The sequence below is a fragment of the Triturus cristatus genome, chromosome 4_1 (genome assembly GCF_964204655.1).
Source record: "Triturus cristatus chromosome 4_1, aTriCri1.1, whole genome shotgun sequence".
In the NCBI taxonomy this organism is placed as follows: Eukaryota; Metazoa; Chordata; class Amphibia; order Caudata; family Salamandridae; genus Triturus; species Triturus cristatus.
Genome location: NC_140585.1, coordinates 1,091,544,821 through 1,091,566,445, shown reverse-complemented (window position 1 = coordinate 1,091,566,445; position 21,625 = coordinate 1,091,544,821). Strand labels below are relative to the sequence as shown.

Here is a 21,625-nt window from a genome sequence, read left to right as displayed (position 1 = left end):
CTTAAACACAATGCAGTCTTTTCCTTGGCACCTCCTCCTGGAATATAGGGTAGGTGCCTCAATACTATGCATGGGCCCCAGGCTCTCTCACAGGCACCCCAATCACGCATCGCCTTTTAAAAAGGTGCGCTGTGTCCCCGCCCACTCATGCAGGTACAATTGGGTCACGAGAAGGGAACAAATCCTTTTTTTGGCACCGGGCAACCTTAACTGTAACCTTTACCGTTCTGCTGCCTGGATATTTTCTTTTCTATTCCACACTGGAGAAAAAAGTTTACTAGGAAAGTAGGATGACAGGATTACAGGTAACCAAGGCATCTCGGAGTTTAACAGGAAGTAAGGGCTACGTTTTTAACAAAGCTTAAGTATCACCGTGACCAACAGGAATTTCTGTTTAGTGGTTCATAGTGTCCTTCTATACTGGCCCTTGGACTAGGTGCCTTAGGAGACCGACAGTCTGGTCTGACTTTGGGTTTACCAGCAATTATCAATAATTTTTCCATGATCGTGCACAAACCTCAACTAAGGCAGGGTAGATTTTCAAAATCATATGTGCACTGATGTAACCTTCATATATACGTTCAAGTATTCCATGTGTCATATTGGTATACTTCTCAGCTCACCTACCTCTTGCGGAAGTCATACGCCTAAGGTGTGTGGGGGAGGGGGCACATCTGTCCATCAGTCACCCTCCCTTCCCTTGATGAAGCTGGCTTGCTGCTGGGCGCAAAACACTACTGCAGCAGTTCAGAGGCTCTGCCATTCACTCTGGCCAAAGTGCCTGCTGACAGTTATACAGCTGAGAGATCAATGCAGCAGCCAGAGGCCACGGATCAAAAGAGTGCTACTCTTTAAATGACAACCTAACAAAGATAAGTAACCCACAACACTTCGTGTAAATCTTTAGCAAAACCCTAGAACTTTAGACCAGATCAGGGTAAGATTTAAACTGCAATGGCGTAATTTGCATAATTTTGGGAAATTGGCATTAAGCTTGTCCTTAACTAAATAGGTATACACCTTTTTCAAACTCAAAGCAAAAAAAAAATCTTTTTTTATCTCCCTCATGCTTCCAAATCGTTGCTCATACAAAGATGTTTTTCAGTTACAAGCATCAAGGTCACATACCTCTCTCTTGTATGCTTTTCTGAATCCCAAAGTAGGCAATAGTCGCAATCAAGACTCTGGTCACATTCATCCAGGAAGACACCTAGCCAGATTTATTATAAAACTACCATCAATCACTTAATAACAGAGCTCTGCTTTTAGTCAACAAGAACTTCTCCCACATCCAAGATCAAAATGGCAGCTTTTCTTCCTAAAAACGTGGAACGCTCATGTACAATTCCTTGTTCAGAAGCTCTGTTCAAAAGCCATCTAGTCCAATGCAGCTAGGATGGGAATGGAAATGATGTGGCCACATTGAATGAATTGTTGAATCTGCATCTCAACAAAGTGTCAGAGGGTGTTCACAGAGTTGGTTGGCAATGTCCCTTGCTACATGCCAAGCTCCAGTCCTTGGAGAAATTCCCTTTCTTGAGATTTGGAAGGTGCATCCTTCAAGAGCTCACACAACATGGCAGTCACTCGTTGTTTGATTTTACCCAGTGTTTCTTTGGTCTGCAAAAAGCAGGCAGTGCTCCTGGTTATATCCTCAAATGATGGCTGTCGTCGACAAATGAATGTTGTGTTAAAGTTTGTCGTTGCAATCCGCATTAGACAATCACATGAAATGATTGGGGTTCTCGATGTTCACTTACACTACACACTTCTGCAGAGCCAGAATCTTCAACCGCATTCAGTGTCGGAAGAGGAGGTTGACCAAGCCAGTGCATTGATATTAAGGTTAACAGGGGTATACAATAGTTTTCTTTTGTCAGTTCTGTTCTGCTTGACTACGCGTTCATCTTTTGCTTGTAGGAACTGTGATGAAGTAGTGATGTATTCATTTTATTGTCCAATAATCTGTAAAGTCATCTGAACACAACTGCTGCCTGTGCACTGCAAAGTCAACGCTGTTGACACATTTCAAGCATTATCTAGATCTGTTTGTTCAATGCGACAAATCTACACAGATAGAAAGCCTTGTAAAGAGGCTACTTGTTTGTTGTCCATTTCACCTAACTTATATTTTACTGGTAGACGTATTTCACAGTACTGGCACTTAAGAGCTGTATCTCTAACACCTCTAGAAGGTACCAAGTGTTTTCATATGATGTTTTGTTGACCATTACATTTTCAAAATAAAGCTTTGATAAGTGCATAAGTATGAAAACATACACACCATTAAAGAAGGAATTCTATGAAGGGTTCAGTGATCCAGCTCTAAACTGAATTGAAAAATATAAATCTGTATGTGAAAGGAATACATAATTATTCCCATTCACAAAATGTGGCTCTTCTAAACAATTTGTAGCATTTACTTAGGACATTGTTCAACAAGAGCTTCTTAGCTCTGTAGATGAGTAAAACCTAGCTAGACCAATCAATAGAGCCGAGGGCCATGCTTTCAGAGCATCCTGATCATTAGTTATTCCTGTTTGCAAAGGTTTAGGAGAGTCTCATCCCATAAAGGAGCAGCCTGGATTGAGACATTTCTGCTGCCAGCTGCTGCTTTTTTAAATTTGGAATTTTTAAATACACCAGGGTTTCCTAGTGCAGGGCAGTAAACATCAGTTTTCCATGAAAGAAGAACCATGCAGAATTTGGTAAAACGCCTCTGAAAGCTCCGATAGCAAGTCAGTGAAGGGCAGGACGCATGTGACCAGTATTGCTACTCCTTTTGTGCCTCAGTAAAAACCACTACTGCTAAATAGTTAGTTAAAAAAAATTTTTAGAACTTAAATTGTTTCTCAGATTTAGTTCACAATCCAATTGTGGGCCAATGTATTTTAATATGAATCGACATTGTTGTAAACCTCCCACCTCTAGGTCGACACATGCAATACTCAATGCCTGCCACTGCTTGTTCTGCATGAAATGAGTTGTGCTATGCCTCTTTTGATCTTGGTTCCCCAACACATCACAAAACCCACCCTATCATTTTGTTTGACTTGTAACTCAAAGTAGACGCGACTGGCTACTTCATCTGGTAGGCAAGATTCCTTTCTCTTCCTTGCAAGGGAAAACCTCAAATCCTTGATCTGTGATTTCAAAGTAGCAGGTCCAAGTCCAAAGTTTCGATGCGACTTCCACAGAGAATGTGAAAGATGGTCATGATCTATTTATTTAAGGTTTAATGCTTACACAGTAATCAATATCTAGCTCCTCTACAGAGCACCTACAATTGTTGCAGAATCCCCTCCCAAGTAAAATATGAGATGGATCCAAAAAGATGCACTGATGCTGCTAACAAAGTTGTACAGACTGTGAATTCTTAGTAAGTTGTATTTCGATTAACAGAAAACTGTGCAGGCCTTTAATGCCTGACTACCATTCACTCAATGTGAACCGGAGTACAAATGTTCTAATTGGCTTTAACAAGTAATTTAACGGCAAAGAGTAGTATAGATAGATATATATATATATATATATCTCATCCTTACTACACAATCCTTAAAACATCCTGAGCATAGTATCACCACAGGAAATAGACATTACTTTTGCATAACATTTTAACTGATTGCACACACTGCTGTATAGTGTAAATAGACCTCACACTTACTTTTTGACAGTGTCAAGTGTCTTCAACCATGAACACATGAACAGAAATTTAACAACTTTTGCTTTCAACACAGAACCTGTTTGGCAAGATGGCAGACATACTGGAAAAAATTAAGAAGTATGTTTATTTTATTCTTATTTTTTTTTTCTTGAAGTAAAACGTTTTATCCATTTGTTAACATTCAAACTCGCCTGTTTAATGAGGCCTTTTCTTGTTCGCAGCTTGTTCATGTGGGTCCAGCCAGAAATAACACAGAAGCTGTATGTGGCTCTATGGGCAGCCTTTATTGCATCCTGCTTATTCCCCTACAAAATGATTGGACTTTGTATGGGTAATGTAATTACTTGTCTTTTGCATTATAAGACCATTATATTGGTTTATTCAGAAGGGAAGTTAGAGAAATTTCGTTAGGTGTATGTTGAAGAAAACCTAATGCCTGCCAGCATTGGTGGTATTTCCTCACCAACAAATTAGTTGCTTGAATCTGACTTATCGTGTTGACCGAGTCACTGATAGTTAATTGCTGTTGTAAAGTGTTACAATAATACGAAACCCCTAAATGCATCGCTATCCTAATGATAAGTATGGATTCTGCAACTATGAGAATAAGGTTTCAGTTTATGGCTTCAGCTCATTATGGCAGATCTGGGTGAGCCTAGACAGATTTAGTTAATTGGAGATCAACAAACCCGCAATCAGAACGTCCCGCACGTTCTGATTCATTCAGCAACACCAAGTAAGTCCTGTCCCCCGCTCCCCCTCCCGTCTCCTAGTCTTCCACACCCCTGCAGCACAGCCAGACTTGTAAACTCCTTTCTTCCTCAGCTCCTTTCACTGAGACCGAATCGCGGTCTGTCGTTGACTGAGCCTCTCGTTCACCGCCATAGTTACTGGCTGAACCGCTGGCTTGCTCCCAGCTCCCTTTCACGCACTTCGGGCGTGGAACCGCAGCCTCGCTCGACACCAACCACGGTCCACATTGATCGATGCCCCGACTTCTCTAATTGTTCCCTCCACAATACGCGCCCCTGCGCGTTCCATCAGCACCGCCCAAACTATCAACCCGGTCCTGAAGATGATCCTGAGTTAGAGGATCGAAACGTCGTCGACCACTCAGCGCAAACAATAGCGCATTATCCGCTGTGGTTCCCTCTATTGATTATCTTGAATTCTAAATGTATCGAAGTACCATCGGAACCACCAAGTTTCACTGTATATATCGAGTCACCAATCTCACCTTGCGCCTCTTCCGCTGAATGCACTTTGTCACTTGCGTCGCAACTTGTTCACTCACTTACACAATTAGCACCAAGGTCAACTTAGGTTTGTCTATTTGCAAGTCCATGCTTACAGTCCTGATACAACTGTACCCTACTTTACTTTAAATATATGATGCCTAGTGCACCTTCTAATCTAAATTTTGTCTCCAAGAGTCTTTTACCTCACTGCAATGTATTTTACATGCCTGTCTAAACTGTCTTACTTGAATCACACCAGTTGAGATACTGTTGTTTCCTTTAGCATACCTACCCACTTCTCAACGTGGTACATGGGTTTACTCCTGTCATTGTATTACTCAATAAAGTTAGACAATGTGGAATTCACATGTGCTTCCACCACCTTAGCCAAGAAAGGCAGCTGGGAAATGGGTCAATAATTACCCGGTTCGGCAGCATCCAAAGAGGGTTTTTTTAACAAAGGGATGACTTTCGCGTCTTTCTACGCCCGTGGTACAGATGCAGTCAAAGACAAATTAGCCAGATCTAAGCTCACATCGGAGATCAGAGGATAAAACTGGTGAAAGTGGGTGGGGGGGTCACAGGGTCGGCCGGGGAGCCAGATTTGATTTTTAAGCACAAAGAAATAAATGAGTATCTCAGCCCAGATGTTTGCACCTTGAAAATTAAATGTGGGGAAACTTGGTATACAGAGGATTAATACTGGGTATTAGAGTTGCTGCATATTGACTGTAATTTCCAGGGTCAATGAGAAATGTTGTTAAACGCATCTTTCAGAACTCTGAGTGCTTGATAAAGGTCTGTACTTATTTTAATTTCTATAGTGTGCACCCGTTTTTTATGTATTCATGATGAAAACTCTCTGAAGAACAGGCGCAGGAACTTCATAAATGAAAAAACAAATGCTGTGTATCACAGCTCAGATAACCACATACATTCTGAACAACACGCATACACAACATTCATGACCACACCCACTCTTTAAGACATGCAGTTTATTCGACCATGCCAATAGTTAGCTAGAGACATGAATAATTCACTTGACTACACATTACCGACAGTGGTCTATTCAGACAGCTATAGAACTATATGCATACGACGCTCAAACAAAAAAACAGCCCTACAAAAATACATTTGAGATAATTACACCAAACATGAATAAATCGCACTTAAACATGCTTTTTTCAGATATATGCACAAAAACTGAAAGCTGTGAATAGATTTACACTATACATAGTGTCGGCAGACCTACAAACTTGCCATTCCCAGACACAGACTTTCTGCTCTGAGCTACAGACATACAAACTAATTCAGCTATCGAAACACACGGCTCTTCCACACTTTGTAACATGTATAACCATGCAAAGGTTATTGGCACGCATGCACACTACATGTTCTTCTACACAAACTGCTCAATCACGCACTTGTCACCCATAGGGAAGCAAAATACCTTAAACGCAGATGGGTGCGACAACTACACAAATTTTTAAACCACCTCCACTGGGCTCAGACTTCGTGTCTGATCTTAATAAGTGTTTGGAGAAGATCCATGCTTATTATTCACATTTATGTAAAATAGGTTGCCCTGTGAGGTTTGCAAGAAAATGATGCGTGATGTCCACACTTTTCTAAGTCTGGATTCCATCTAACCTGCTGTTCTAATAAATGTCCTGGTTCGGAATCCCTTTTCATCTCATTTATCTGCCCCCAGTATGGATTATTCTTTCCAGTAGCTCTTTATTGTTCTGCTGTGACTTATGTTGCCATTTTTCTGGCAGGTGTCGACGTTGTGCACTTTCAGGTATGTAAAGGAGGTGAACAGAAAGTTCTCAAGCACTCTACCTGATGCAGTGTTGACTATGCTGCTTGTAATGTGGCAATTAAACCAGAGCACTCTGTTCAATAGGACCGAATATAAACACAAAGCAAGTGAAAGCAACAAGCCAAGACTTGCAGGAAAAGCATACATTCATTATGCCAGTATTATACAAGAACCTAAAACCGAGTATCTCAGATTAATGTGATTGTGGAAATGAGTTCCGCCTGCTGCTGGAGGCTGCCGGATAAGTCAGAGTGCGGGTCTTCAGTCATGCTTGATGTTATGAGATTCAGTGCTGCATCAGAGAATATGCCGAAGTTAATCATAACGTGGGTGAGACATGACCGGATTTTATTTCCACTTCACACACAGCAGCTAAACCTGACAAATACATATAATTAATGATTCACATTTGTTTGTTGGTCATTAGAGTCGTGGATGATAGTCCTCATTATCCTAGAGCTACAGATCATTGATGAACAGATAATCCATTCTATAATTAATTAGGTACCGCACTGTTTTGTATATTTCTGTCAGCAGGGCTGTACGGAAAGATACAGGCACTTGTTACAAGTAGCCCTTAGCTGTATTCCCAGTGGGGATACTGCTTCAGGCCATGCTAATGTTCCAGTTGCCTCCAGGCCTGAAATTATCAGGTCGGCTTACTTCAGACCTGAATTACCGTAAGGTATCCAGAACCATCAAGCTCAAGAACTAAAAGAAACTAAACCTCACGTGGCATACACCCCTGAGTGCGGAAAGGAGGCAATTCCTTTTTGTTATTTAACCCTCACACACCCTATTGGTGTCATGCTTCATCATCGGGTTCACCCTGAATCCGAAAGGTAAGGGTGGGCTCGACTGAGTTTCAGGGAGCACTTGGGAAATGTAGGCCAGGGGGGTTTAAAGCTAAGAATCCTACTCCGTTCCCCAGGTATCCCTTTATTCATGGGGACGTAGCGGATATAAAAAATATTTTTCAAAAAAGGGTCTTTTTGGAGGTTATGGTCCTATGACCCTAAGAATCTGCCAACCTGTTTCAGCCTGTAAAAATGGCCTGTTCAGTCCTGGGCTTTCTCCAGGGCACAACAAAGATTCCTTCCCTGCAATTAGTTGAGGATTTTCCTATGTATATTTTTGAAGGAACAGAAAGCTGTCCCTTCGTGAAAGAATGGAGTGTAAACTTCTCTCCCTCTGGTATGTATGTAAAAATTCTGCCTGTGAGGAAATGTGACAGGAGACGAAAGACATACAATTTATGCACTACAGTAAATAATGTCCTTGTGTACAGCACTCCCTTCATGCTAGGTGTGCTCATATTCCCATCACTCTGTAATCTGTGATGTAGCAGAGCTGGTCTTGGGTCTCGTTGACCCCGCCTTGCCTTATTGGCAGCATGTTTTCCTTTATCGCACTTCACTTTCTATCGTAAGTATCAAATACCTTATCCCATTGTGAACCATACACTCACTACATCAGGTATAATCCACTTGTACGTCGCGTTAGTGGTAGCACAACCTCACAGTAATATAAACACTCCGTAAAACACACTGTGTACACTTATGCAACACCCATTGTTTAGCCATACGTCTGAGTATGCCCTTACCCAATTTGAGTGGAATAATAGTTTCTCACGGGAAGGGGTAGCCTTGTAGTCAAAAGCTGTTCGAAAGTAAAAGGCTACAGCGTTAGGACTCCCTGCCTCCCTCATGACCAAGAAAACATTACCTCTGGTTGTAGGAGCGCGCTCGGTCGGGACTTACTACTCCAAAGGTCCTGCCTCATTCGCAACCTATTCGGCTCCCGTATATCCAGGCATTAGTGCTTTTCCTGTTCCCAACGCCAGGTTAAATAACACAGCTTGTCCGTGTCCAAACTACTCAAGGAGGGGTGTGGTTCCCACACTGACGCCCGTATTTAGCGTCTTTTCCTGTGCACGTACTATTAAAAACTACATATCACAACGTAGTCATGGGAAATGTAGTTTACCATACGTGTTTATCAGTGATGTCTATGCACCCTCCCCACTAGAACTAGCAATCCTGTTGGATTCATGGGGGCTGCAGTATGTTGTAAAAGAGTCGCGTTTATCATTCCTTGATGTTTCACCACTTCATTATAATTTTACTGACATGAAAAATATTTACTCAAATGATGCTACTAAAAGCCCAAGGGTAGTTATATGTTACACTCAACTGGGCTCATAGTATTGGCTGAAATATAAATTTAAATTTCTCACAACCTTGTTAGGTTTATATCAAGTTGTTGGTAAACTTGCTATTGATAGTGTCTATTTTGCACGCGGCCCTCTCTGGGAGTATGTCCTGGTGTTCTCAATAATCTGTGGGCTGCTGGCAATACTACCTTCCTCTTATGTGTTGCTCCACAATAGAGCCTGTATCGGTCTTCTTATCGGGTGGTCACCTAGTCAGATTTTCTGAGGAGCATTTATCTGAAACAAAATATCCACTCGTATATTTTGAAAAGCAGATGCATGTTACTATTCTACTCCTGTGGTATTATTTATACAGGTTATCAGGGCGTACTAGGGTATTCTCTGGTATCCAAAGGTTCTGGGCGTAATACCAGTTTTTTTAATGGTTTCTACTCGCGGCATTCCATGTAATGGTGTCGTTCAAACCTTGGATATCAGTTCTCAGTTTGTAGACCCTTCTTTGCTCATTTCTAACAACCTCTTGGAGATGTTAGGTCCTTCTTTCACTTTCTCGATTATGGTCCATTCAAGATCACTGGCCGCGTGATTTTTTTTTTTTCCCCACATAGTGAGCTGTCCATTTCGTTGCTGTAATTGCTCATCTGATCCTACTTCTGTGTTCTCCAATGCGTAGTTTCACTTTTCGGGTCGTCATCCTGATTTACTTGGATCCACACAGGCATGTGATCATGTAAACCACATTTGACTGGTTGCAATTTGTGTGATCTCTTTGTTCCCTTTCATACTTTAGGCCAAGATTGATGCTTGTAGTATGCTTTGTCAGGGGGCATACTAAACAATTCCCACATGGGAAATGGCCCTCAACTAGAGGCTGGTTCCATAGTGTGAGTTGTGTATCACGTTTAGGATCCCAGCTATCTGTATGGACCAGAGTGTTCCTTATGCTCTTGTTTTGTTTAAACAAAACATCGTTTTTTCAAAAGTTAATTTGTTAGAAGTCAAAATACGCCAGTTCTTATTTATGATCTTCTTGATGTTATTAGACGATGAATTGTGAGTAGTCACACATATGAGTGCCTTGGTTTCTTCTTTTGTGTTAGTTTCTATCAGGGCCTCACGTGGTGTGTTCCGTGATCTTTTGCGAGCTTGTTATATCACTTTCTTGAGGTAGCCCTTGTTCTCCAACTTTTTTGTGAGATTTTCAGCTTCCTTGTAACTTTCCATGTTGGAGCAATTCCTCCGTATCCTGAGGTATTGTCCTATAGGAAGGTTTTCCTTTATTGACAGAGGGTGTGCACTATCAAAGTGCAGCAAATTGTTTCGGTCAGTAGGTTTCGTGTAAAGCGTACTTTCCAGCCTCCCATTTCCAGAGAAAGGATTGTTGGACTCTGGAAAGATACGACAATGGCTGAGATATATAGACGACATTTTCGTCATTTGACATGGCACAACCGAGTTCATTACCTGGCTTAACATTAACCCATTCCTGAAATTTACGATGTCCTCTAACAACATGAGGGTCTCCTTTTTGGACATCAACATCCTGGCCACAAATGGGAGGCTGGAAAGTACCCTGAACATGGTGGCATATTCTTAGGGTCATAGGACCATAACCGCCAAAAAGGCCAATTTTTTATATTTTCTAATATCCGCTACGTCCCCGTGAATAAAGGGATACCTAGGGAACGGAGTAGGATTTTTATCTTTAAACCCCCCTGGCCTACATTTCCTAAGTGCTCCCTGAAACAGTCAAGCCCACCCTGACCTTTAGGAGTCATGGGGGAACCAGATGATGAAGCAGGACACCAATAGGGTGTGTGAGGGTTAAATAATAAAAGGGAATTGCCTCCTTTTCGCACTCAGCGGTGTATGCCACGTAAGGTTTAGTTTGTTTTAGTTCTTGAGCTTGATGGTTCTGGATACCTTATGGTAATTAATGCCTAGTCGGGAGGGTGTATCCACATCCTAACCTCAATTACCCCCTGTGGCCGGTGGAGTGAACTCCACCTTCACTTGTGGTTTATTTTAACTTCAGACCTGATCATTTCAGGCCAGATGCACTGGTTCTGGACTTAACAGTGGAGCTGTGGAGGCTGCAGGCAGCTGTTGTGCCTTTCACGTAGATTCCCGCTACTACAAGGGTTATACTGCATGAAGGAGGCAAGATGGTAAAAAAGAATCGAAGTTGAATCGGGATGTGAAGTGAGATGCTATTTACTTTTTGAACAATGATAAGGAGGCACAACATCTTAGATTGTTTGAAATTGGCTTTTTAACCCTTTCCTGTGAGAAATTGTGCTGCACAGTGTACATACTGTCCAGTGGTTTTATAAAATAATATTCTTCAAAGAGAGCCCACACTCCCCCATTTCTCGGCTCTCTCATTGTTCAGGCCTCCCTGATGGGTTGCATCTTCACCTCTTGCCTGCTTTAAAGTTCACCCACTACCAATGATTGTTGATAATAAATCAAAGCTGCTTTTAAATAAATACACTGGCACTTTGTGTACGTCTCGTCCTTAGTCATTAAGTGTTTATGGCTTAATTTATTTTAACCGTGTTGCTATGAAGCAAAATATACATGTGATAGGAATACCCAGAGCCTAATTGTCAATTTGTGGCATACACTTTGATCAATTAAACTTCTCAGCACGTTTTGACAAATCTTTGTGAATATCTTGCCCAGCACCATAAAATTGATCTACTAAAATCAGTGCTCACTGGGTGTTTATGGTTGGTTTGCTGTTAAATGTAAATATCAGTCGCATGTATTTAGTACTGACTGGGTCTTCATTGCTGGGGCTGATTCAACTGTTATTTGCTCAATTTAAGTTAATCTTTTCTCAATTTTAGGGCTTTATGCTGGAATCAAGTTCTTCCTTATTGATTTCATCTTCAAACGTTGTCCAAGACTTCGATCAAAGTATGACACACCTTACATTATATGGATCAACTTGCCTACAGATCCACAACTAAAAGAGCGATTAAACGCTACGGTGTCAAGACGGGTAATTCGTATTTTGTTTGTTATTGTTGGTGCATATTAAGAAACTTTGCATTTTCCAGTGATTCAAGCACATATTTATAGATGGTGTCCGAGTTAGTCTCTTACTTAGCAACTATACAAGCATGTTGTAAATGTAAATTGTAAATACACAATATATAGTAGAGCTAATTATTGCAACTTTTTAAAAACCAATCTCAAGCCTGCATTAGCCCTTATATAATTTTTTTATGCCTATATTTATTGCTAATAAAATAGCCTTTCAAAAGGCTATGCTCTAAAATTGTATACTCTGGTGTACTTAACCTTGATAAAAAAATGTTTTTAAAACTGGATGATACTTTCTAGAAAACCTTCTGAACCCAAAATGTGTGCATCTTTTTGCACCCTAACCTTTTCTGAGGTGATCACAGTTTGTGACCAAATGTTTCAACATTTAGGAAGTGGCAACACCCTTGAACATATTCACCTTTCTTTGATTCTTTACATCAATGATTTTGGAAAAATGATTGAAGGAGAATCTTATTGGGGCACAGATATGGTCTTCTGAATGCCATTATTGCATTGATTCCTCTGGCAATTGTAGATGTTGTACATCGGAACAGAAATTTGAAAGGAATAGAATTGTGGAGCCTGCCAATTGCTCTCTTGTATTGAAAATAAACTGTGCATGTGGTTTTGAAAATACTATTTAGAGTTGAGTTGAAGGACTCCTCTGATTGTAGATACCTTGGTGGTGGTGAAATTCCCCACAGCAGCAGCAAAGCTACATGCCAGTTATACGTGTCAATAATCCTGGATATACCTGGTTGTGTTGGTGTCTGAGCTCATTATCTTTGTGTTCCACATTTTAGTGAGAAACAAAAGAAGAAATTCTATTACAGCTCATGTGTGTGTAATAGTTTTTTTGAAACCTCAATTCAGTTCGGCTTTACTTAAAAATGATGTCCGGACCATTTGGGTGTGCTTCTCTCTAAAAGTTTAAATCTAGTAAACAATGTAGCATTCTTTTTTGATCGTGAAATTTACCACAATTCTCTGCAGTAATTTAGTGAACAGAGGGGTGTCTCATGGCATTCATTATGCCCAGTTAAATTTTCAGATCTGATCTTTCCAACCCAGCCGTCAATCATAGATGTAGCATTCTTTTTGAGGTTTGTTTTGATAGTTATTTGTAGCCATAGAGGTGATTGAGGTTGACTTGGAACAGTTGCTGTTTTATGCTCCTCGTTAACCAGTAAGTTTTCCAAAGGCACATTACATTAAAGTTCCAAAAGAGTTCATGTGCAGGGAAGGCTTAAAATGGACAAACCCAAATATCACAGTGCAGAAATTTCAATCCGTGTTGTCCCATCATCCTGTATAGCAAAACATCTGTACATACATAAAAGGTGTAGGACAAGTCTCTTTTTTTATGTCCAGAATCTTAAGGACACTCTTGACACTCCTCTGTTCTGGTTTAAACCCAGTCGGTATTAGACCATTCCTCTAAAGGCAGCTGTAACAATATAAAAGACTCTGGCGGTTTCAAAATGAAAAAAAAAAAGTTTATAGTCCTGTTCTCCTTTTAAAACCATGCAGATGCCCTGGATGCGACCAAAGTTATAATGTCAAATTCTAGATCAGGGTATATATTATGTAAAACAGCATTAACTATTACTTTCAATGAAGAAGTAACTTTTTGAAAATTGGAAAATCATCAAAATGAACACTTGGATAAAAGTGTGCTCTAACCACTGGTAAAAGGCAGCCTGTAGATGTATGTTGTGTACAGTATTGTACTTTGTGAGCTAAAGTCTGTCACTCTGTATATACTGTTTTAGAGACTTCACTTTTTCTTTTGTCACTGTCACATTTGTGTTTGTTGTTTCTTTTCCTGCTAGCTATCAGGTCATGACAAGGTATGGATCATAGCTTGGAACATTATTTATTTCTGACATGTCTTCATAAGCTGATGCTCTGTGTGCGTGTGTATTTGCTCCTTTGTAATGTTTGCCGTTAATGCACGTGGTGTGTATTGAATGTCCTGTTTTGTCACTTAAACACTAATCTTGAATGCTAACCCGTTTTTTTCTTGAGCCACGTAGCTGACCATAGAGTTCACAGTACCAGTTTTAACTCGTCAGTTTTGTGATGTGATATTACTGTTCCATCTTCCAAACTCATCATCTGTTTGAGTATGCTGGCACAAAATCAACAAGCTGTCCAAGTAGTTCAGGCAAATTTGGTGCATTAGATTTAGTTTAAACATAAAACTACAAACACAATTTTTATGGTATTTTAAAGACTCGGTTTTTGGTGTTATATAAAAATAAGAATAACGTTTTTAATTTGTTTTTGAGACCTACATGCTTAAATCGCAAGGTAGTGATTTTGAACATAATTCTCACAGTTTAGGGCATGATCTGATCTTAAGTAATCGAGATGTCTGTATCCAAGTTACATATCAGTGTACTGGATCCTGGATGCCCAAATGTTGTTCATGCACAGACTGATGTCACATGACAGATTAAAAAAAAAAATGCAAAGGTTTGTTTTTGAGGTGCACCTGCGCATACTGCACACATTACGGCGTGGTGAGCTTAAGCCCGTCTGCTGACCTCTGTGACCGTTAATAGAGAACAGAGTCAAAATGTGTGTGTACATTGACTCGCACACTGTGATGGAAGATAAAAATTTGAAGGTCACACAGCATGAAAGGTATTTTGAGTAGGGCATTTACCAGGAGTAAATGCGTTTTACCTAGAAATATGAACATAAATCAAACCGAAAAAATCCTGCAATTGCGCCTCAGCAGACGGTGAATATTTTGCACTGCTGTTCACTTTCCCACCTTAGCAGATATCTGTGAATTCTTTGGGATGTGATTCAAGGTACCGCACAGTTAGATGACTCGCCAGTTGTATTCCTCAATTCTTTTTTTAGGAGGGCTATTACTTCACTTTTGCCTATTGGCTTTTTCCTGATGAGCACCCAGCATAATTGACTAAACGGGTCGAAAAGTTGACTTTCACTCTTATTGACTGACCTGTTGGCCACTGTTCGGGGTCTCAACTGGGACTCAATTTTATAAGTGACCTACAGATCTCGGGTTATATAATTTTGTTGGAAGCCAATAGTTTTTTCTCTTTTCTTAAGCTGAACACAGTTACTCACCTTCACATGTTTGGTGCACTTTAGCACCGTACCATCACCTAATTTTCTGATTTGTGGCACGTTGTTGTGTACTACTTTATGATTTGAAAGAATATATCAAATGTACGTTGATTACTCTTGGTAGGCATGTACTTACATTTTCTCTACTTAATTCATATTCATTTCTCTAATTAGAATTTACTTTGTCCTGATAAATCCAAAATGCATATAAAGCACCCTGCTCCTTTAGATACTCTACTCGTGTTTCAGGAATATTTGGAAGCCTCTTTTTACCCTCATCAGGCGGGTTGTGTAGGGCATGATAAAACAAGGTGGCCTCCAGTATAGCAGTACTGAACTGGCATTCCATGTGTAGTCTGCATTCGTAAGGGAGGAGCTCTGAAGACCTTTTTTCATCTTAAGATGTGGCCCGAAAAACTCTGATCTTCAGTAATAAGTTTAAGAGGTCAGCGTCTGAATCTGTGGTCCTTCCGAGTTTTATTCCACCTATGCTTAGCCCATTATGCAGGCGAAACTTGGTTATTAGTAACGTTTCCATCAGTGTACAGTTCTCCATTTGTTAGTCACAGCCACAGATGTTTTGTCATAATCAAGAACCTCATTTATTACTTTGCTTTACAGCCTGGGCTTGTTTGTACATTATGGCATGCTTTACAATAAACATAGTTATAAAGTAGTCAATTTAAAATGTGTTAATACATAAATATTTTATATAAATATAGTAGGAGTATATCATTAATAGAAATAATAGCAACAAGACTGTAAATCAACAATACAATGTCTATTTGAAAATATATAGGAAAACACGATTTTATTACTGGACGTTAGTCATTCTGATTGTTTGTATAAAATAAATAAATAGAAAATATATAATGAATTGAAGACAAATTATAAACAATGAAATGAAAAAAGAGCAGCCACTAAAAGCTAATTTAGGAAAGCGCCGTCTTTTGTGACAAAAGTCATAAAGAGGTACATTTTTCAATGCTCTGCAATGCTAGGATTTCTTGAAAGAGCCTAAACAATTCCATGAAGGACTTCCAGTGCCTTGGGTCCTGGCAAGAAAAGGACCAATTTTACCTGGTTATCAAAGAACTCGTTTACTGACAAAATGAATGCCACAAAAATGGGATCTTTAGACATGGACAAATCCTTCCTGTTTTTCTTCACTAAGCATCAATATTGCTAGAATGAAAAGACAGCTTCTAGTTTAGACTTCTGAATTGGTCTTACTTTGTCATGTGAAAACAACAAACTGCGTGAAGAGTACCCTTGAGCATTTGTGTGGTCTCTGTACAGGTTCAGTCAGCATCAACAAGAAGCAATGTGGGTTCAAGCGCTCCCGCAGGATTGAGCAAAGATGAAGACGGAAGCCGTTTTCATAGTACCAAAAAAGGAAATTTCCATGAAGTCTTTAATATACCAGAATCTGAACGTCCATTGCCAGGTATCTTATACTTATTTCTTAATGTCATTTGCTGGGAGTAAAAATATGTGCCGCTTCCTGTTTAGAAGTTGTCCAGGGCCAGCCATGACGAATCATGGTCTGACAGGGGACATGGAATTCCGTGTCTTTGAACCGGTGAAGGCATGAAAAAGACACAGATGTTGAGCCAGTCTCGTAATGTGTTTTTACGTTTCTTGTTTGCCTGACCTGTCTGTGCTCTGTCCAGTGCAGAAATGCTTAGAAAAAGACATTTTGAATCGTATACTTTGTTAAGAACTGAGACATTAAGGCTTACTCTGCTCTACTACTGACAGAATAAGAAGTATTCATTCAAGAGCAATTCCCTCAAAAGCTGCTGGTATGTTTATGTAAATCCATATAGGAGTGTATATAAAGCCTGCTATGGCTTCCCGTGACAGTGAGTATTTGACATACTACAGTTTGAACGAGTGGGGGTTCATTGCTTTCCACTCCATGCCATACTTGTTCAGTATTAGATTGGTTCTGCTGTACTGTAGCTCAAGAAGGAATACCGTAGGTCCAGAAAGAAGGAAGACATCACAAATTTTGCCCTGCAGAATTACCCCTCCAACATATATTTTCCAAAGACCTCCCCCAAAGAAAAGATCACCCCACACCTTTTTGTAGATGTCAGCAAAACCACAGTGTTGCCATCACCACATTAGGCACATCCAGATATACAAGCGATCACAACATTTCCACAGGTGCTCCCAGCTGTGGTCGCATATTTGCCACTAACGCCCAATACAAATATTTATAAAAAAGAGAGCCTCCAATATGAACGGAGGGGTAAACTGCAGCTCCAAAAATCTTTAGAGTGAGAAATATTAACTCTTTCACCACCTTCCCAAGATTATGAACATTCTCCGACAGGAAAAAGTGGATTCTGTGAGAGGCTGAGTAGTGTGCAAGTATCGAGTATGGGCAATATGGTAGATCATTGCCCCCCTTGCTGTCTCACATCACAATTAATTCAGAAACATTGCTGGTGTATACTCGAGAGAATAAACTAGAGTGAGGAGTAAAAGAGAGTAAGATATGAGGATCATTAACCAGCAGTAAATTGTGAAAAAGTATCTTTCAAAGGCGTTGAAGAAAAGCAACATAGTTATGTGCACAGAGTGCCCTCTTATAAACCAATAACACTGATCAAGCAAGCATTCTTAGCCATCAGAGACTTTCCTGTGGCTGTATTCAGACAACAATATCAGAACAAATTGCTTCAAGCAGCGGCTCCTACTCAAATGAGAATTAACTAGGAGGAAATAAAAGTCCCATCAAAATGAGAGAAAAATAAGAAAAAATATTGACTTGGGCAAAGTGATAATCCCCATGATTAGCAGAACATTTTTGGACTTTCTGGAGACAAACTTTAACCCAAAGTGGGTTTGCTTTTCCTAATTGATAAGAAAATATTTGATAGTAAATGAAAGATATCTCACAATTTCCAGTGTGTACAGAATGATTGAAAGTAAACTTTGGGAAACATCGCCTCCTGTCTGGCATGGTTCAATGGCAAAACTAGCCTTGGTACTGAACAACCAAAGGTATGAAAGTTATGAAATTGTTGATTTTAGGATGGAATACTGAGTGACATCATAATACACATGCAGCAGTAATTATCTCTCAGATTTCAACCCATTACAAAAGTCAATGGGATCAAGGTCTATTGTTAATAGCAGTAGCTAACCCCCAGTTCCTTAAGGTCATTAGCTGCTGATGAGAACACAAATGACTTCTAAAAAAAATTCTGGAGTCAAGAAAAAGAAACAAAGTCAGAGCCCCATATGTTAAAATGCTTTCTTGCCTTGCCAATATGCAGATTTTGTCCAGTGCTGCCACTTCCCACGTTTCGATTTTTGTCCCAACCATCCCAATTTCAGCACATGTGGAAAGTAAAGCAGAAAGAAGAGTAAAAATATCTACTCCCATTTGAATTGGAGACCGCACTAAGATTTTGTCGAGTTCCCCACTGAGCGTCTCGGGCCCACAATTCCTACCTTCCTCTTTGTGGGAAATTTCTGGGATATCTTCTTTTTAAGTTTTTCCTGTTGCATTTTTTTTAATTTTAATCTGTTGACTTTCTATGTAAATGTCCAAAAATATATGCTATAATGTTAGGTACACAAGAGTGTATCCAGGACCTTGGACAGGTGTATAGGGGTGTGCTGTTGGGTTTCTCAAGTGACAGCTTATGTGATTGAGGTAAGAAGAGCACTCCGTTAAATGGAATGTTAATTGAATGGGGTTTGTTACCATTGGCAATTTAATGTTGTCACTGGTTTGTTGTAGACTTGTGTGACCTATTGTGGAACCTGCAAAGGCCATTTAGAGGATTCAGAGCCAACTGGATTACTTAGAGGAGGAAAACTCCCCAACAAATGTTCCTAGAGAACCATTGTCACTGGGGCACAAAGGTTCCTGAGAAGGAGCCATCCTGAAAAAGCTTCATTTCCAGTATGTTTAGCATCCTTTGTTTAATAAAAGTGTGCTTTGGAAGTTTTAGGTGAACTATGTGCAAGTTTGACTAAAGGCACAAGGTTTCTGGATCGCTTCTCATTCCCAGCCTATGTCGATCATTGGGAATCTGCAAAGTTTGTTTAGCTGAACATTGAGCGAAGAGTATCAAGCTTTGAACCTAAGTTACTAAACATGGTATCCAGGCTCGTTCCCCTTGTTGAGCCAACTTGTATAATTTGGTCAAATTATAACTGGACACCTACTGCTTGGATTCGGGATTTCCAGATTTGGTACAATAACTTGTGTGTCACGCTTAAGTTTTTGGAGCTTAGATTTTCGTTCCAGTGTGAAAAGTTTTCTTTGCTGCTGTTTTCCCATCAAGGTACTTCCAGGGCTCTTAAGTGGATCAGGGACTTAAGTGAAAAAAATGGACACTGAACCAGGGCCCTACAGGGCAATTTTTCCTGTCCATCATCAGCTGAACAAATAAAATCTGTAATTATATTTTGTTGCCTGTAGGAGCAACCATGGAATGCAAATAGACACCCCCTTTCTAAAATGGGATGAGGTGACTGTGGATACTCTGTTACTTACCAGTAGTGTCCCAAAGTTCAGGAGATTATTAATTCCTCTTGTATAACTATAATATTCTGTTTGTACACTTGACTATGGAAATGTAGAATAGCAAGCAGCCAATATGCAGTAGCTAGTGCTTTATTACTTATGGCCAAGGAAAATATCGCAATACAAACTGGTAAATATCTTGCTGCTAATTTGGGCTATTCTTTGTCCTGCTAGACTCATTTTTTAGCTCTCACCTGACCCAGCGCATGCGCAAGTCTGGCGCGACTTTTTGTGAGGGCTCAAAAAATGCTACCATGGCCAGCCTTGAGCTACAGTGCATGAGCGCGGGTGCGCGCTTAGGAGCAGAGGCTGGCAAACCTCGTCATGCTCATTAAGCGCCCGCGATCACTTTTGCCAGCGATCACTTTCGCGGCGCCCCTTTGATGTTCTCATTCAAAGAACATCAAACATCAAAGAACATGTTGTTGTGTTAATGCTTTGCTGCGCCCGTTTGACGTACAACGTGCTTTCTCTATCCACAAACTCACTGTTTGTGTTCCTTTATTTTGAGATGCTTTTAGTATTACTGTTTTGTGACTTAAAGAACATTAAGGAAATGTTACTGTGAAACTGAACAACGTTCACAGTGTTTATTTCTGATCGCAGAGGCTGCTTCATGTCAGTTGCACCATTCAGCGAGTCCTTTCGTTGGCGCTTTCATGAGGACATGATGAGGAAGCTGGAAACTTTTGGCACATTCTCTTTAAAAGCACAGTATGTTGGTGACTGGTTAATCGATTAGACCTATGTAGCGCTTTATATCTCAAAGCGCTATGGTGGGTGCAGCAGTTACAACTCATGAAATATGGGGTGCAACTCACAAGGAGGGGGCAAGTTTGAGTGCACATTGGCTGCAATCGAACTCTTAAGATGATTGGCTGTGTGTATCCATTATCAGCACTCAGTCTTCGCTAAGTGATCTGGTTTGTTTTGTTGTTGTGTTAATGCTTTGCTGCGCCCGTTTGACTTACAACGTGCTTTCTCTTTCCACAAACTGTTTGTGTTCCTTTTATTTTGAGATGCTTTTAGTATTACTGTCACACCCACAACCACAAACACACACACAACCACAGCCACACATGCAACCACACATGCACACAACCACATACATAACCACAACCACATACACAACCACAACCACACACACAATCGCACACACAACCACACACACAACCCCCCCAAACCAGAACCCCACACCCCCACACAACCACCCCCACACAACCACCCCCACACAACCACCCCCACACAACCACCCCCACACAACCACCCCCACACAACCACCCCCACACACACGCACCCACACAACCACCCCCACACACACGCACCCACACACACGCACCCACACATCCACACACACGCAACCACACGCAACCACACACACAACCACACACACGCAACCACACACACACGCAACCACACACACACGCAACCACACACACACGCAACCACACACACACGCAACCACACACACACGCAACCACACACACGCAACCCACACACAACCACACACACACAACCACACACAACCACACACAACTCCCCCCGCACACAACCCAACCCCGCACACAACCCAACCCCGCACACAACCCAACCCCGCACACACCCAACCCCGCACACACCCAACCCCGCACACACCCAACCCCGCACACACCCAACCCCGCACACACCCAACCCCGCACACACCCAACCCCGCACACACCCAGCCCCGCACACACCCAGCCCCGCACACACCCAGCCCCGCACACACCCAGCCCCGCACACACCCAGCCCCGCACACACCCAGCCCCGCACACACCCAGCCCCGCACACACCCAGCCCCGCACACACCCAGCCCCGCACACACCCAGCCCCGCACACACCCAGCCCCGCACACACCCAGCCCCGCACACACCCAGCCCCGCACACACCCAGCCCCGCACACACCCAGCCCCGCACACACCCAGCCCCGCACACACCCAGCCCCGCACACACCCAGCCCCGCACACACCCAGCCCCGCACACACCCAGCCCCGCACAC

General features: G+C 41.3%; 1 protein-coding gene across 5 annotated transcripts in view; it reads left to right on the top strand.

Moving 5' to 3' along the window:
* The window catches only part of GRAMD4 (GRAM domain containing 4), a 497,316-nt gene that overhangs the window by 418,561 nt on the left and 57,130 nt on the right, over window positions 1–21,625 (top strand). For 3 of the 5 annotated variants that reach the window (XM_085654070.1, XM_085654073.1, XM_085654074.1), the window contains 5 exons: window positions 3,738–3,781; window positions 3,886–3,995; window positions 11,750–11,904; window positions 13,784–13,801; window positions 16,356–16,503. In XM_085654070.1, coding sequence (XP_085510196.1) covers window positions 3,738–3,781; window positions 3,886–3,995; window positions 11,750–11,904; window positions 13,784–13,801; window positions 16,356–16,503 — 475 coding nt within the window. The remainder of the gene's footprint in view (window positions 1–3,737; window positions 3,782–3,885; window positions 3,996–11,749; window positions 11,905–13,783; window positions 13,802–16,355; window positions 16,504–21,625) is intronic. The other 2 variants (XM_085654072.1, XM_085654075.1) reach the window with 1 other exon arrangement.